This window comes from Anabrus simplex, chromosome 1, assembly GCF_040414725.1.
Source record: "Anabrus simplex isolate iqAnaSimp1 chromosome 1, ASM4041472v1, whole genome shotgun sequence".
Lineage (NCBI taxonomy): Eukaryota > Metazoa > Arthropoda > Insecta > Orthoptera > Tettigoniidae > Anabrus > Anabrus simplex.
Window position 1 is genome coordinate 1,543,042,624 of NC_090265.1, and position 16,977 is coordinate 1,543,059,600.

General features: G+C 37.7%; 1 protein-coding gene across 4 annotated transcripts in view; it reads left to right on the forward strand.

Moving 5' to 3' along the window:
* Positions 1-16,977, forward strand: part of alpha-Spec (alpha spectrin) — a 459,851-nt gene that overhangs the window by 150,871 nt on the left and 292,003 nt on the right. For all 4 annotated transcript variants that reach the window (XM_067138066.2, XM_067138067.2, XM_067138068.2 and 1 more), the window contains exons 13-14: positions 9,324-9,508; positions 9,590-9,742. In XM_067138066.2, coding sequence (XP_066994167.1) covers positions 9,324-9,508; positions 9,590-9,742 — 338 coding nt within the window. The remainder of the gene's footprint in view (positions 1-9,323; positions 9,509-9,589; positions 9,743-16,977) is intronic.

The window sequence follows — 16,977 nt, forward strand, 5'->3', positions numbered from 1 at the left end:
TTTCTGACCCAGTGAGGAAAGCAATGTCTCCTCATCTTGCCTAGTATGCCTCATTTTGGTGCTGCTATCGGTTTCTACGGTTTCCATATAACTGCATTACCTTTGGTGGTCCTATTTTAGTCTCTTAACAGAAATCTCTTTATGGAGTTAAAGTGTGCATCAGCCGGAAAGGCGTACAGCGCAGAGGTGGCCAGAAGCAGACACATGGCGAATGGAATAAGACATGATTGATTAATTCTAGCCATTCTGAATGTATTAATGCATTCTTCTGTACACAAATCACCAGAATTGTTGTCCTGTTAACTGTAAATAATACTATTTGCTTTACGCCGCACTGACACAGATAGGTCTTATGGCAGTGATAGAATAGGAAAGGCCTAGGAATGGGAAGGAAGCGGCCGTGGCTTTAAGGTACACCCTCATCATTTGCCTGGTGTGAAAATGGGAAACCACGGAAAACCATCTTCAGGGCTGCCGAGAGTGGGGTTCAAACCCACTATCTCCCGGATGCAAGCTCTCAGCTGCGCGCCCCTAACCGCACGGCCAACTCGCCCGGTGTAAATAATGACAGCAACATTACATCAGGGAGAAATTTATAATAACCTAATAATTAACAGAAAATTAATAAAACGCATTCTACCCTCACTAGGGCTGTATTCTATAAGAATAGAAACATCACATCACTCAAGCAGTTGCAGCACAGTAACAACATAAAAACTTCACAAATCATAACTCATTAAAAATATGCTTAAGAAAATGTGTGAAAAGTATTTAGTTGGGAAGGTTCTTGATCACTCTCGGTGTGTGATACCTGATGAATGTTGAAGATGGACGATAAAGGGTTCCTTTATGCTGTCCATTGGCATTAGGGAACATGCATGATCCGGGGTTTTAATTAAAAATATGCTAATCTGATTCAAAATTGCATGCAGAATTCAAAAATGTGATCAGAATGTACAAATAATAACTCCGAGCATGATAAAAATCTACGAAAATGTCAAGTCACGCAAGTACGCGATCTCATTGGCCTGACGTCATCGTACAGGTTGACTGAATTAGCAGACGAAATAACACGTAGTGTGCTTTGAGAAGCAGGATACACTTCGCGTATTTCTACTTTACGTTAGTGTCTAGTATGGTTAAATTCGAGGTCTATACATTGGATAATAATCTGAGTGGTATATTTTAGACTTAAAATTAATCCTGCGCAGACAGTGAGGCAGAAAACTTATAAATGGTGTAGAGTTCCGATGTGCAATAGCACATCGCATACCATATCAAACAAATTGTTTATAAACGTTCCAAAGACGCTAAAACTAGGGAGAAATGGATTTTGGCGAGCTGGAGAAATGCTGGTGATATATCGGAAAAGTCTACAGTTTATTTTTTTGAAGATTTTAACGTAAGATGAATTTGTTTGAATTTTCAAATCACTTTTCCATGTCAGCTGTTCTAGTGGTAAAACTTTAAATTTTAATGTATGATGCTTTATGTAAATGCTTCAATTACATCTTGGAATATGAAAGTAATAAACAGTGCATTAAATAATGCTGATTATTAAAGTATTCTCCAAACCTAACCTATGTTTTGGGTGGTCCATGTCAAGATAATAAATCAAAGGGGTTATGAACCATTTTGACAGCTCTAATTCTACCAATATATCTTGGCATGGGACAGTTATGTATGTCTTTATTGAAGAGCTTAATTGGTAAAGAAATTTAGGCTATATCTAAATACTCTATAATGTAACAAAGAATAGGCGTATACATCATGAAAGGAAACAACGTGAATTTAACAAATGTATAACTCTACACAAAACCAATTCTTGTCTGTTGGGGTCTTATAAGTTAACAATGCTCAATTATAATAATTATCATAATATTAATGAAATAAATAACATAATTGCACACAGGTGAAAATAGTGATGTAGGTGTTTAAAATATTATCCAACTTAGCCTAAGTTTTAGGTTATACAAGCCAAGTCAATAAACCGAAGGGTAAAAATACCGCGCGAGTTGGCCGTGCGGTTAGGAGCGCGCAGCTGTGAGCTCACTATCCGGGAGATAGTGGGTTTTGAACCCCACTTCCGGCAGCCCTGAAGATGGTTTTTCCTGTATTGAGCTACTAAAATGTCACCAGGACACTTTTCTTTCCTGAAATGCTCAGCTTGTTAAAAGCCAAATGTAATTAATGTTATTGGCTTCACGCCCCGCTAACTACTTCTACGATTTTCGGAGACGCCGATGTGCAGGAATTTAGTCCTGCAGGAGTTATTTTACGTGCCAGTAAATCTACCGACACGAGGCTGACGTATTTGAGCACCTTCAACTACCACCGGACTGAACCAGGATCGAACCTGTTAGTTGGGGTCAGAAGGCCAGCACCTCAACAGTCTGAACCACTCAGCCCGACTTGTGGAAACTAGATGAAGTCATATTTATCTTTATCATGTTTAACTTTTTCCCTCCACAAAGATATTTAATTCTCTTTCATGGGCCCCGGAAGTGGGTAGGCCAGTTGTCCCAACCATAAATATATATTTTTTTGGGAATGATAGATTATAGCCCTACAGTACTATGATCTTTCTTTCTTTCCTTCTTTCTTTCTTTCTTTCTTAATCAGTTTATCCTTCAGGGTTGGTTTTCTCTCGGACTCAGCGAGGGATTTCACCTCTACCACTTCAAGGGCAGTGTCCTGGAACGTGAGACTTTGAGTATGGTGATGCAACTGGTGAGGAGGGCCATTACCTCGCCCAGGCGGCCTCACCTGTTATGCTCAACAGGGGCCTTGTTGGAGGATGGGAGGATCGGAAGGGATAGACAAGGAAGAGGGAAGGAAACGGCCGTGGCCTTAGGTGCCTGGAGGAGAAGTAGGAAAATACGAAAAACCACTCCGAGGATGGCTGAGGTGGGATTCAAAACCCTTCTACTCAGTTGACCTCCCAAGGCTGAGTAGACCCCGTTCCAGCCCTCGTACTATTTGTTTTCACCTTTCATGGCAGAGCCGGGAATCGAAACCGGGTCTCCGGGAGTGGCACGCATTAACCACTACACCACAGGAGCGGACTAGTACTATAATGCTACCTATATGTTTATGTTAGTGCTGAAATCCGATTTCTTACTTTATTAATGCTGAAAGCCCGAAAATGTAATGTTATTCTTTAATAGGGGAATCAGTCTAGAAGGAAATGTTGAAAGTGATGTGATATCTATTCAGGTTCGTTGTTATCCTAATACTATGGGTTACAGTACATTGCACGTATATAAAAGACGCCACTTACAAACTTGCTTGTTATCCGCGAATTTCTGCGGCCACAAAAGTCACTATTTTTCAAGAATGATGACATTTACACATGATAGATTGTCTGACTGTGCTGTTTTGAACCTTTCTTCAGTCATTTCGAAGTTATTCGCGATCATGAATAATAAACAATCGGCTTTTAGTAACGGCTGATGCACAACGGCTGGTAGAGCTGCATGCGGTAGTGGATCGTGACGTCACAGCGCGCCGCTTACGTCAGAGGCCGTTTCACTCGCCTTGCGGAAAGACACTATTAAATATTTTTTTTATGGTAGAAAACAAGGCAACATACCACAATGTAATACGTTTACGTACTATTTCATTGGTGTACTTTTCAAAAAAAATATTTTTGAAAATGATGCATGTTCCCATTTCTCTTGCAAGATCCTCCTGTAACTTTCTGCATGTGCAACACAGTTACTCCACACCTCTGTTGAAATGCTGTCTATGGCCTCACGAGTGAGCTTTTCAACATCAGCTATGTTAAAAGTCTTGTCCTTATCTGCTATGGATGCCTTTGCCTCAGACCATGAAAGTTCAGTTGGATTGTATTAGCAATGTTAAGGCGGCAGGCGGACCAATGTGTGACCTTTTTCTGTGGCGATATTATCCAGTCCATACTTTACAGACCTGGGTTTGTATGCTTTCACTATCTGCAGCAGTTCAGGATGGGTTTGTGAATTTCTTTGTGGAATTTTGTTTGTAATCAACCAGGGTATGATGTCTGCCTTGCGTGTGCTACTGTTTGGTGCTTTCTGTAATTGAACTGAATGAACTCGTGCATTGTGCAGAATAATCACTGAATGCAGTGGGATATTAGGAAGTAAGTGTTTTAAGAACCAATTTTTGAACAATGTGAAATTCATGTTCGAATGATGATCAGTGGAACTGGTGTTTTTTTTTTTCAATGTGAAAAATTAATTCACACTGTGGTAGGAATCCTGTGGATGGTGATCTCATGACACATAAGCTGACCCTTACTGACAGGAACCCTAAGTTCACCAGTCCCATCACTCATTACCTAGCGTGCCTTCCTTGTGTGATTCTGGTGTACGAAAGTCTCATCAAAATAAAATGTAGTTGAGTTACCATCCTGTCTTATGTCATGAACGGTCCCTCAAAATACCGTTCTTGCTGCAGCAATACTACTACATTCCATTAACATCTTATGTCGATAATTAAATTTTTTATATTTTTGAAACCTATACTCCTTAACCCTTATAAGACCAGCTGACGATATATCATCAATGGTCACACTGGCTACAGAGACCAGCTGGCGATATTTCGTCAGTGGAATAAAAGGATATCTTTAGGCCAAATATTTTAACACATGAATAATATGATGCTATATTAAGTGTTTTGAAAACCTTTGGGGACTGTTAGATTAAAGCATGAGTATGAGAGTCAAAGCACGAAATAAACGCCAAGAAGTACAGCTCAGCACATCTAATGCGGAACGCCACCTTGCGCTCGCCAGCCCGCGCTAACCTTATCGCCTTATTTTAAAATATTAATTTTGTTCAAACTGCCTCGTTCACATCTCATAGGAAAAAGGGTTGTTTTCTCAAGATTTTGAAAAAAAAAACTATCGTGAAGAAACTTTTATTACAGACTTATAGGTTTCTGAAGGGAGATGTGGAAAATATGCCTAGAACACCTTGGTCTTTTTCGCCATACCACATGCTAAACAGGTGGTCGTCGTACGTGTGCCCACCTTGCATATGTCCAGTCCTAAAAGGGCTAAATATCGAAGGACAGATAACATGTTTCCACTGAACCCTACTGCTTCTTTCATTTTCTTACGAAGTTTCAATGCTGTTGAAAATTGTCCATTAGCATACATGTCAAAAAGTGTACCGCGCAAAAAGTTTTTGAAGTCAAAGAAATATTAATATTTATTTTATTCCACCTATTCAGTACATAGTGATTTTAATTAAGAATTAAATCTTATGAAGAAAATTATAGGGACATCTTTTGCCCTTTATTTAAAGGCATCTCCAGCCTTGACCTCAAACCTGAAAGATAATAAATCAGGATCCTGATTGTTCTTAATTGTATTTTTTTTTTTTTTTTAAGATGAATTACAAATTATAAAAGTGAGGATGATGTAGGTATATGCGTCACAAGATGAACGAGAGGGGTGACAGTAGTTAAGATATTCTTATAATAAAGCCGTAATAAAGCCTTACTTACAGTCGTAATTTATGTACTTTTTTGAATGTCCTTGTCTAAAAATGTGGTAACAAGTTGCCTATTAGTAGTTCTATAAGAACACAAATTGCTGCGTTGAATCTTGTTAAACAGTGCCCTGTATTGGTTGAGGCCGTTAGAAATAAGTTTGGAGCCTAAACAGTTCAAACTTTAGAATAATGGCGAAGAAAAATGTTGCTGATTACTCCAAGTGGAGTTTAAACAAATTTTAAAGCTAGTGATGAGACAGCCGGGCTGAGTGGCTCAGACGGTTAAGGCGCTGGCCTTCTAACCCCAACTTGGCAGGTTCGATCCTGGCTCAGTCCGGTGGTATTTGAAGGTGCTCAAATACGACAGCCCCGTGTCGGTAGATTTACGGGCACGTAAAAGAACTCCTGCGGGACTAAATTCCGGCACCTCGGCGTCTCCGAAGACCTTAAAAAGTAGTTAGTGGGACGTAAAACAAATAACATTATTATTATAGTGATGAGACATTTCTGCCGCTCTCTCAAATTACGTTGTAGGGGTGAGGGAAATGCTTGATAGTAAGTAGCCACAAGTGTAAAGTTCTATGAGAACACAGTTAATTCTACTAAAGGTTGAGGGCATAAGAAATCAAATTAGAGCTTAAACAGTTTGATCTTTAGAATAATGACAAAGAAAAGTATTTCTGATCACTCCAGGTGGGGTTTAAAATAAAATTTAAAGTTGTTTGTTGTTAATCCGTGTAAAGAGATAAGTCTGCAGTCTTCTTAAAGCACGTATGAGTTAGGAACAGTGCTCGGTGGTAAGCAGCTGTGTTAGTATTAGCTGGAAGGTGCTTCTTATATAGAGTCGAATGGGAAATTTGGTTTAAAGTCTGTAACAATAGGACATTTACGTATTAAGGAATGAAATTGAAGGAAAGGCGAGTTCAAAGAAAAAAAAATCTGATGTGTGTAAATTCATTTACCTCTTTATTAATTATGGAAATTAAAAGTAAACAAACGGAAAACGAAAGTAATGATAGTACGGAAAAATATGGAAGAAATTAAAACCAATATAAAAATTGATGTCAGAATTGATCAGGTGAAATAATTCTGTTATCTTGGTAGTATGATAACGGAGGATAATAGATGCTTCCTGGAAGTAAAGAGAAGAATAGCATTGGCAAAACAGGCATTTATGAGCAAGGAAAACATTTTAACCAGCACACACATGAATATAGATGTCAGAAAATCCTTTACAAAATCATTTGTATGGAGTACACTTCAGTATGGAAGTGAGAGTTAGACTCCAGGTAAATTAGAAAGGAATCGACTTGAAGCTGCTGAAGTGCAGATATGGCGGAAAATGACCAGAACGAGCTGGACGGAAAGAAAAACCAACCTGGAAGTCTTAAGGGAAGTTAAAAAAGGGAGAAGATTTTTAAACAAAATGGAAAACAGGAAATTAAAATTTATTGGACATGTCATCAGACACAATACTTTCTTCACTAACATACTTGAAGGGAAAGTGCTGAGAAAGAAAGGGAGAGGAAGACCTAGGATGAAGTATTTGGACGACACCAAGAAGAGGTTAGGTTGTGTCGATTACATGGAACTGAAACGAACAGCCAATGAAAGAAAAGTGGTTGCATCGACAAGGCATTAGCCTTTAGAATATTGATTGATTGTTAAATTGGTTAGCGTAAAGGTGAGTTAAAGAAAAAAACGTATGTAATTTCATTTATCTTTCGACTGTTATTGTGTTAATCAGTTGCTATGGTAGTGTTGAAATGACTGACACTTGTGTTACTGGTGTTATAACAATGTGAGATTAGGGAAGGTGGGGGATTAGGCGGGACGTTAAGTTTGTGTTATTGGTTGCAGTGGTTAGTGAGAAATGAGTTTGGAGCCTAAACAGTTCAATCTTTAGAATAATGACAAAGGAAAATGTTACTGATTACTCCAAGTGGAGTTTAAATATTAAAGCTAGTTGGTAGTTAATCTTTTGTGATGAGATAATTCTGCCACCCTCCCAAATTACGTTGTCAGAGCAAGGGAAGTGCTTGATAGTAAGTAGCCACAACTATAAAGTTCTATGAGAACACAGTTAATTCTACTAAAAGGCATCCTGTAGAGGATTGAGGGTGTAAGGAATCAAATTAGAGCTTAAACAGTTAGAACTTTAGAATAATGAGGAAGAAAAGATTTTACTAATCACTCCAATTGGGGTTTAAAATAAAATTTAAAGTTTTTAGAGATGAGATAAGTTTGTAGTCTTCTGAAAGCACGTACAAGTGAGGAAGAGGAGTAGTAGTAGTAATAGTAGTAGCTAGTACTGGACCAGCTCTCAGTCTAAGAGTATAAAGTTCTCATCTTTGGTATATATAGTCTTAACATTCTATATTTAGTCATCTTGTAGTAATTTTATGAACTTTTCATCAAAGGGCTTAGTAATATATAATTGGCCATCTTAAGGTGTTGCTACAAACTTTTTTATTAACAATCTCTAATGTTTTGTTTTGAATTGTCTTGAGTATCAGCACTGCTTTCATTTCTCTCAAGTGCATTTATGTTTTGATTTTAATATTTTCCTCAGATTTTGAAAATAGTTTGTGCTTATTGGCCTATTTCTGTTATGATTGCAATTAAATATATCTAAATAAAGCAACTCTGCATCCAATGCAAGATTTACAATGGCCATTTTGCTTTTAGCATCGAGTTAACAGTTGAACCCAGGTGAACGAAGGGGTTAACTTAACTCCAACCTTAACATATTTAGGACTAACTATCCTCGATGGAACGGAGTGAATAGTCATTCAGAGTTAAAACTGTGTAACACAGGGTTAATGTTTAACCCATGTTGATGCAACCAGGTTTTGATTCAGTTTGTTACAACAAGTTCCCCATTCCCTTCTTGTCTGTTCGCCATGCACCGCTGTGTCGGAAATATCTCCTACAAGCTGTTGATGAAATTTAGGCAGGTCCACTAGCTAGGTTTGTCCTGAATTTTACAGCAATATTGGGCATTGTTAACCTGAAAAGCGCTCAAAAAAAGAGCTTGTTTACTTTAAATTCAGAATACTGTACGTGCAAGTGATTAAACACAAAATTGAATTTATAGAAAATATTCTCAAAACAGCAGGTGTCTGTAAGTGTGTGAGATTATTTCAGAGTTTGTAAGTCTCTGGATTTCCTTTGCCCTGAAGAAGAATTAACACTTCAGGTAATGAAAACCTTTTGTTTTGGTGAATTGGGAAAGAAGAAGAAAAAAAAGCCTAACACCTGATAGTTTATTATATCCTGAGCTAAACTCTGAACAGAACATAATGGCACAATTATTATTTAACAAACACAACACACCCACTGCTTGATGTCATGCTCAATGAATATTACAGATCCTGCATTCAAATTTCGACATCGATAGAAACACAGTTGAACGAACTTTATGCCTACATCTCTTGTATTAACTTCCCTGCCCGGGCATGCAGTCATTCACATGTTTGGCAATCTTGGCATATGATGACAGTTTCCTTTGTTATGGCGCTATAACAGGCAAGAAATTTGTATATGCATGTTTTATTTAATGTATTTTGGCCCCTTAATTTGAAGAATGTGATGGGCCTTGTTCACCTGTTGGATATTATTACTTGGTTTATTCCATTGGTAATATGCATTTAATGTTGAACTAGTTCTTTAAAACCCATTTTGATCTGTTCATACTCTGGGTGCATGGTTATCACTAGATGGATTCTTCCTTCATATAGATAAGATTATGAATTGCATCATGTATTATTAAATGTGTGATGTAGAATTTTTATGGGCCCTAGGATTTGTATGTACAGTCTGGGGTATATTTTTGGCTTTCAGACCGAATTCAAGCCCGTATGGATGAGATAGTGGATCTATGGGATACGTTGGTGGGTGCTACTGATAAGAAGGGTTCAAAACTTCAAGAAGCTTCTCAGCAGCAACAGTTCAACCGTACTGTTGAAGATGTAGAACTATGGTTGTCAGAAATTGAAGGCCAACTCATGAGCGAAGACTACGGAAAAGTAAGGAATGAAATAATGCCATTTATTACAATACATTTCAAAATAAAATTTGTAGTATTTTACTGTCTTTTACTATTTCAGGATTTAACAAGTGTTCAAAATCTTCAGAAGAAACATGCTTTGCTGGAAGCTGATGTGGCATCTCATCAGGATCGTATTGAGAGCATTAAAGTGGCTGCCAGTCAGTTTGTGGAGAGAGGTCACTTTGATGCAGATAATATCAAAGCTAAAGAGGTAACCTATGTTTATAGAATAGTTGAAGTTAATGCTGACCCCCTTCTCCCTCTCCTGCTTTTTTGAGTATTTGCAATCTTCTTGTAACCATTTAATATTATTTGAATTCCATAGATTATGTACTTTATCCTAGAACACTGGAATTTTATATTTTCAGTTTTTTATTTTTATTTTTCCCAGCATTCACATATTAGAGAATATTTGTCATTTTTCCAAAAATTGGATGGTTTGTAAATGAGGGGCCTGTACCGTATGGTACTGCATGGCGCTTGACACAGCTTTTAAGTAAAACATAAAAATTATCTTGTTAGAATATCATTAAATTTAATGCTTAATATTGTTACAGAATATCACTTCCAAATTACTTCACAATAAATAAAAGAACATGGAGTTTGTAGGTTAATTTGCGACATCTCTTCAGGAATTCTGAAAAATAACATTAGCTCAAACAATAGGGCAAAAAGCAGTTTACACAGACATCCACAGCACACTTGACACATTCTGTGCAGACATGGGATTCGCATCCGGTAGCCACACACACAGTGCCGTTGTTGGTTTGTTGGAGCTATATTGAACCGTATCATAATACGCTTCAATATACTTATAATTTATGAGGGGTGTTTTTACAATAAATAAGTATTGATCTGTGGAACACATTTCTTGTCTATACATGAATCCAATCAATACGGAAAATGAAACATAAATAATAACACTTGGTCTCAGTCGGCTCATTCATTTGATACTCATTTGATGTTCGCTCAGAGTATGTCGTGCACTAAATATCTCATTGTCTTATTAACTCGCTGTTTAGAAACGCCAAGTGTGGTGTGGTGCAATTCACGAGCTTATTATACTTATTTGTGAACTGTTGTCAGACTAATGTACAATCGCCGTGAGTTAGCTCACAAGAGCAAGTGTCGATATAAAACATCACAGATATTTATAACACGTACGTGTATTATGGTAATGACCTATGCAAGTCGTATAAGATATAACCGCTGTCAATGACTGATTACAACCAGGCTTGTTCCCTTTAATTAATGCCGCACAGATGGGACCAATTTCTGCACAGAGGCTATAGTCAAGTAGTAGCCAAACTAAGATTGTAGTCATGTGTACAATCACGCTAAGCGGTGAAATAGTCTGACGTAACTTCACAATTTCAGACATGACTAGGATCAAGCAGTTAAAATTGAAATAATTGATAAAGAGATTCAACCTATTCAATACAAAAGAATAAGAAATGTAGTGAATTACATTCCCATTTAATAATTGGTAGAAATGGTACCGGTTTCGACCCTAGTCCAGGTCATCATCAGCCAATTAAGACGAAAAACAATGCATAGGATCAGTAGAAGAGGCGATATAAAAATGAAATGGGGGTAGACACTGTAAAACTTAGAAGTAAAATGCAAATCACTCAAAAGAAAACAGTGCGCAATTCTCTGAGCGGTAGCATAGCACACGCAGCACTAGGCAAAGTCCCACAATGTTTACGAATAGCAGAGGACTGTTAAATGAGCCAGTTTTTAAATACTGTCAGGCATAAAGTCACATCACAATCGAACACGTACAAAGATCCATAATCGTGCAGGAGTTGAAGATGAGTAGATCCATTGAAGCAACTTGCCAGCTCCTGGTGATCAGCGTGATGCATTCAATATCAGGCACTGTGGTTTCAAATGCCCAAAGTAAAATGGAGAATAGCTTGACGGTCCAGTAATTTTCCTCGGTCGCGGGAAAGTAAGTATATAGATAAATATAATACAATTCAATATAATTGAATAAGTAATTGTACTCCTATAGAATTCTTAGAACAGTTGACGTGAAAAAACAATTGTGAAGAGAAAAAGATATAGTAAAAAGCGCAATACCGGAAACAAATGAAAACGTATATGCACAGTGTTAATTTTTTTAAAACGTAAAAAACTCGGGTCTTGATTGAAGTAGTCGAAATCGGCGCAAGGCAGGAGTTGAGTATGAATGAGAAGAACCGAAATGAAGGTGGATTTTTTAAAAGAAAAGATAGAATAAATTAATAGAGGAAGAGGAATAGTGGAATAAGAGAGGAATGAAAGAAATTGAAGTTAAATGGTGTTGAGGAAGAATAAGATAGGGAGATGGAGGAGGGTTAGTTTAGGGTGGGTTACTGGAGGTAGAAAATGTGGGTAGGAACTTTCTACCTCCAATAACCCACTCTAAACTACCCCTCCTCCTTCATCTCCCTATCTTATTCTTCCTCAACACCATTTAACTTCAATTTCTTTCATTCTTCTCTTATTCCACTATTCCTCTTCCTCTATTAATTTATTCTATCTTTTCTTTCAAAAAAATCCACCTTCATTTCGGTTCTTCTCATTCATACTCAACTCCTGCCTTGCGCCGATTTCGACTACTTCAATCAAGACCTGAGTTTTTTACGTTTTAAAAAAATTAACACTGTGCATATACGTTTTCATTTGTTTCCGGTATTGCGCTTTTTACTATATCTTTTTCTCTTCACAATTGTTTTTTCACGTCAACTGTTCTAAGAATTCTATAGGAGTACAATTACTTATTCAATTATATTGAATTGTATTATATTTATCTATATACTTACTTTCCCGCGACCGAGGAAAATTACTGGACCGTCAAGCTATTCTCCATTTTACTTTGGGCATTTGAAACCACAGTGCCTGATATTGAATGCATCACGCTGATCACCAGGAGCTGGCAAGTTGCTTCAATGGATCTACTCATCTTCAACTCCTGCACGATTATGGATCTTTGTACGTGTTCGATTGTGATGTGACTTTATGCCTGACAGTATTTAAAAACTGGCTCATTTAACAGTCCTCTGCTATTCGTAAACATTGTGGGACTTTGCCTAGTGCTGCGTGTGCTATGCTACCGCTCAGAGAATTGCGCACTGTTTTCTTTTGAGTGATTTGCATTTTACTTCTAAGTTTTACAGTGTCTACCCCCATTTCATTTTTATATCGCCTCTTCTACTGATCCTATGCATTGTTTTTCGTCTTAATTGGCTGATGATGAACTGGACTAGGGTCAAAACCGGTACCATTTCTACCAATTATTAAATGGGAATGTAATTCACTACGTTTCTTATTCTTCTGTATTGAATAGGTTGAATCTCTTTAACAATTATTTCAATTTTAACAGTAATATTCTTCAATACGGAACAATGAAATTTTTAACTTTAAATAGGATCAAGCAGACGACAACCATGAAGTATGCAGGAGTCGAGCGGAGGACCTTCATCTCTGTGCTGTGTGCCGTCGCCATGGGCTAGGCACGCATGACATAGTGGTCATGTGATTCATAGCTGATGGAGAAGTTGCTAAGTCCTTTTGTTCTATAAGCAAGTGAAGTAATATTCTGATGCACTAGTTAAGTCAGTCTTATACAAGTAAATTGTTAAATGTAAGCCAGAGTGGCATTTGTTTTGCTGATATCAGTAAACTTAAAGACGTTCAGGGCTGTGTGCATGTTACGGCCCGGAGCTAAGTGTTGTATATAAAGTGGATGGGAACAAGGGACAGAATAGGTTAGATATATGTGTATGCATTAGTTATTAGTATTTTATTCCTGTATGAGTTATTTTAGATAGAGTTGTTGGGCAGATTCATCATAAATACCAAATGGGCTGTATGCTATCAGCGTCGCGATATTAAACAGATTAGACTAGACAGCATAGGATATGATGTTTCTATGCCTGACGCATGAATTTTCAGATGTGAGGAGATGTGACGGGAGAGCTTTCAACGTCGAAAGTGGAATAGTCTCTTCAAATGTGGTGGCAGGCGGATTCATGAATGTAGCGGTCATCAAACTGAGGTTCTTTATATGTGAAGCTAGAATTGCCGTTAGATGTTTATGGGGCTAAGATGATTAGGGAAAGGCAATGAAAGCCATGGTGCTTTATTTGCAGCCATGATTTATATCTATTGATATGCCAGCCTGTTTGTATGCGAGAGAATTGTGCTAGGCTGTGAGCTTTGTCAGCGAGAATTTTGTGCCATTATATAGCACTAAGAAGGTTGGCCAGGCCCCGACGAGATAATTGCTTCCCAGGTAGGAAGGATGCCTCGAATCAGCTGTACGCTGAGGGCTGAGCATAGAGAGTGAAAGTGTTTACAACGGATACTGTTACTGCGTGAAATGCCAACAACAAAGCCAAATCATTTAGATGTTTGTTGCTAACCAGCCGATCTCCCGTGTCGTGTCGGGTTCTGCTGTAATGGTTGTCTATGTGAGACATGCAATCTTCGGAGCCTTGATATGTTGGGATCGAGCCCTGACACCTCTGTCAACTTCAGTGAATATTTCTGTGTTTGTTTTATTTTGCAGGTGTGATTTATATATTTATCTTGTGTTTATTGTTGAGTCTAGTGTATTTATTTCTATGTTGTGATGTTGTCCTTCGTTGATTAACAGGGAGATTTAGCCCGATGGCTAATTTTGGGAAGTAAGGTTCTGTCCTTATCCATTGCTCATGGGTACGGACCCATATGATTAGAATCAGTGTTGTTTTGGATGGGTAATTTAGACGCAGTCTTGAACAAGTGTTTTATATTTTTATGTCAGAGTGATCGGAATGTACATATGTAAATTAAGCCAATTACTAGTATATCAGATATTACTATCGCATCTCGTGAATGGTTTTAGATCGAGCCTTCAGGCAAAGAACTAGGGTCTTAACGAGGCAGTCATCATAATGAAATAACGTAATCCATATGTATTCCATATAAACGTGTTTCTTATTTTCTCGGGTTCGTTACACGTTTTTTTAATTTGTACACGTTTGTTAACAATGTTAATTCATGTAGTGTGCGTGTCACTTTCTTCGACCTACATAATGGTCTGTTCTTCACTTTATTTGATATCATCTTTATTATTTAGTATGATTTTAATTCATGATTTTAGTTTAATCAATCTATTCTACCCGATAACCTGTGTTGTCATTAACTAGTTTTATATCTACGTATTCCTGTCCATATACTTTGAGTATAGTTCAGGGAGTAGAGAATTTATTGCCCACATCCGGACGTACCACGCGCTTCTACCCTGAGCTAGGCCGAATTTGACAGGATACGGCACAATATAGTGCCGTAGGCAGTCAAGCCTCAAGGTATCAGATACTCTAAAAAGAAAACAAGTGAGAACTTGATTAATTTCTCTCCAAAATAGGATGTATCCACAATGAGACACACAGAATGCTGCAAGTTGGTACACTTATTTATTTACACTTACTTGCAGATTAAATACACATGACCTTAATAAGTGCTGTCGCAAACAACACTTCAGTCCGAAAACATCAGCAAACCACCATTTTAACAACTGCCTTTCACGGAGCTATGGATTTAACCACTGATTTCAGACAAGCAATTTCTGTATTGAAATCAACCCAATTGTGCTTTGTTTGGGGTTCATCGACTGATTGCAAAGTTTGTTAGTGTGTTTTACATACGTGATAGTGTTGTCTTCCGTGGCTGGATTTTTTTTTTTTTAATGATAATGTTTCCAGTAAATTCTTAAGTTTAGTTATGAACAAGACGGCAGCCATCTTGTTATAGTTTCTTGTTTGTCGTTGATTGTAAAATTTCTCCTTGACCTTTTCGAAAAGTATACTGTATTAGTTAACACCACCTAGATGTCCTTTACACCAACTAAGGAACGGTGTGTTAGTATTCATGTGTCATGTATTTCCAGTATGATATTAAACGTTTAAGTTATTCTTTGTTATTGTGTGTGTCAGACAGAAGATAACGAACAATTGCCTGACGTCTGTGTGAGAAATATGGTGACGTTATAGTCATTTAATTACTTCTCTGTGAGATATGTCATTTGAGGATTCACGGAGTTTACGCTGGCATCTCTGATGTGGAAATTTAAGTTCTTACTAGCGCTGCAAACTCGTGGCTGTGTCCATCGTGCGAATTAATAAAACTGCCCTGCCTGCGATAAATTCATTAAAGGTACAAAAGGTCTTCGTATTCATCGGTCTCAAAATCATCCTGATAAGCTTATTAAAGGAGATGGTCTGATAACGACGACGTGGGATTCTTTTTTATGAGGAACCGGCTTCGTGTAAAAATAATGTACGTATGCTACGTCGTATTCCGAAGGATGCTAGGTATTTCGTCGCCAAAAATTTATGTCACGTAATAGTATGTTGCATTTCGGATAATACTGAGGATTGCTGAAGAGATATAAAGCTACATCTCTTGTAACCAGTATTAAACATAACATAAAAGAATTTAAATTGTCATATCGTATAAAGTGATACTACTAATCAAAATTCATATTGTAGAATATTTTATTGTTAGTGTCTACTCTACAGTTCATTTTTGGAAGGTGTGGTCTGCGGCTTAGAATTCACCCACGGTAACCTCTGCTTGTCGTAAAAGGCGACTGAAAGGAGACCGAATATCTCCCGCTATAAGGAGATCCCCTACACCAGATGCCAACAGTCTCCTTGAGAGTGGATGAGCAGGTGTAGGTCTGGGCACTCTATTGTCCAAGGGATAAGAAATTGTCCCTTAAAGGCGGAGGAACCAAGTGTGGTAAACGGCAGTAGAATGCAGAAGGCAACGGGAAACGACTGCATTAAAGGTCCTGAAGGACATCCCTATAAATTTGCATTACATGGCTCGGAAATTAGTATCCGGACTTTCTATTCCCCCAATCAGATCTCCGTGGGGGATGCAGCTAACATAGTTGTGAACGATTGTGTACTTGACAGAGCTAGGAAAATCAAATTCTATGGCAAGAAATTACGAGTTGCTGCTTGGAATGTTCGCAATTTGTATACGAGTGAAAAACTAGCAAATGTGGAAGCAGAAAGATGTAGATTGAAAGTAGACATCCTTAGATTGAGTGAGGTAAGATGGACTGGATCAGGAATTCAGAACACAAAGGAACATATATGTACTTCTCGAGATGAACTGACACCAATCACAGATATGGAGTTGCTGTGCTTATATCATCAATTATCGCAAATTCAGTTCTAGATTTTGTACCACTTAGTGATAGAGTAATGTTGCTGAGGTTGCAAAAATCACATCGGGTCATGAACATTATTTAGGTCCATGCACCTACTGCCAATAATAATGATAATGATGATGAAGTAGAAGCATTCTATGACACCTTAGAGGTCAATAATGGACCATTTATATTGGTATTATAAATATACTCATTTGAGACAAATATTTCAGTTTACCTATGGGAATCAGCAT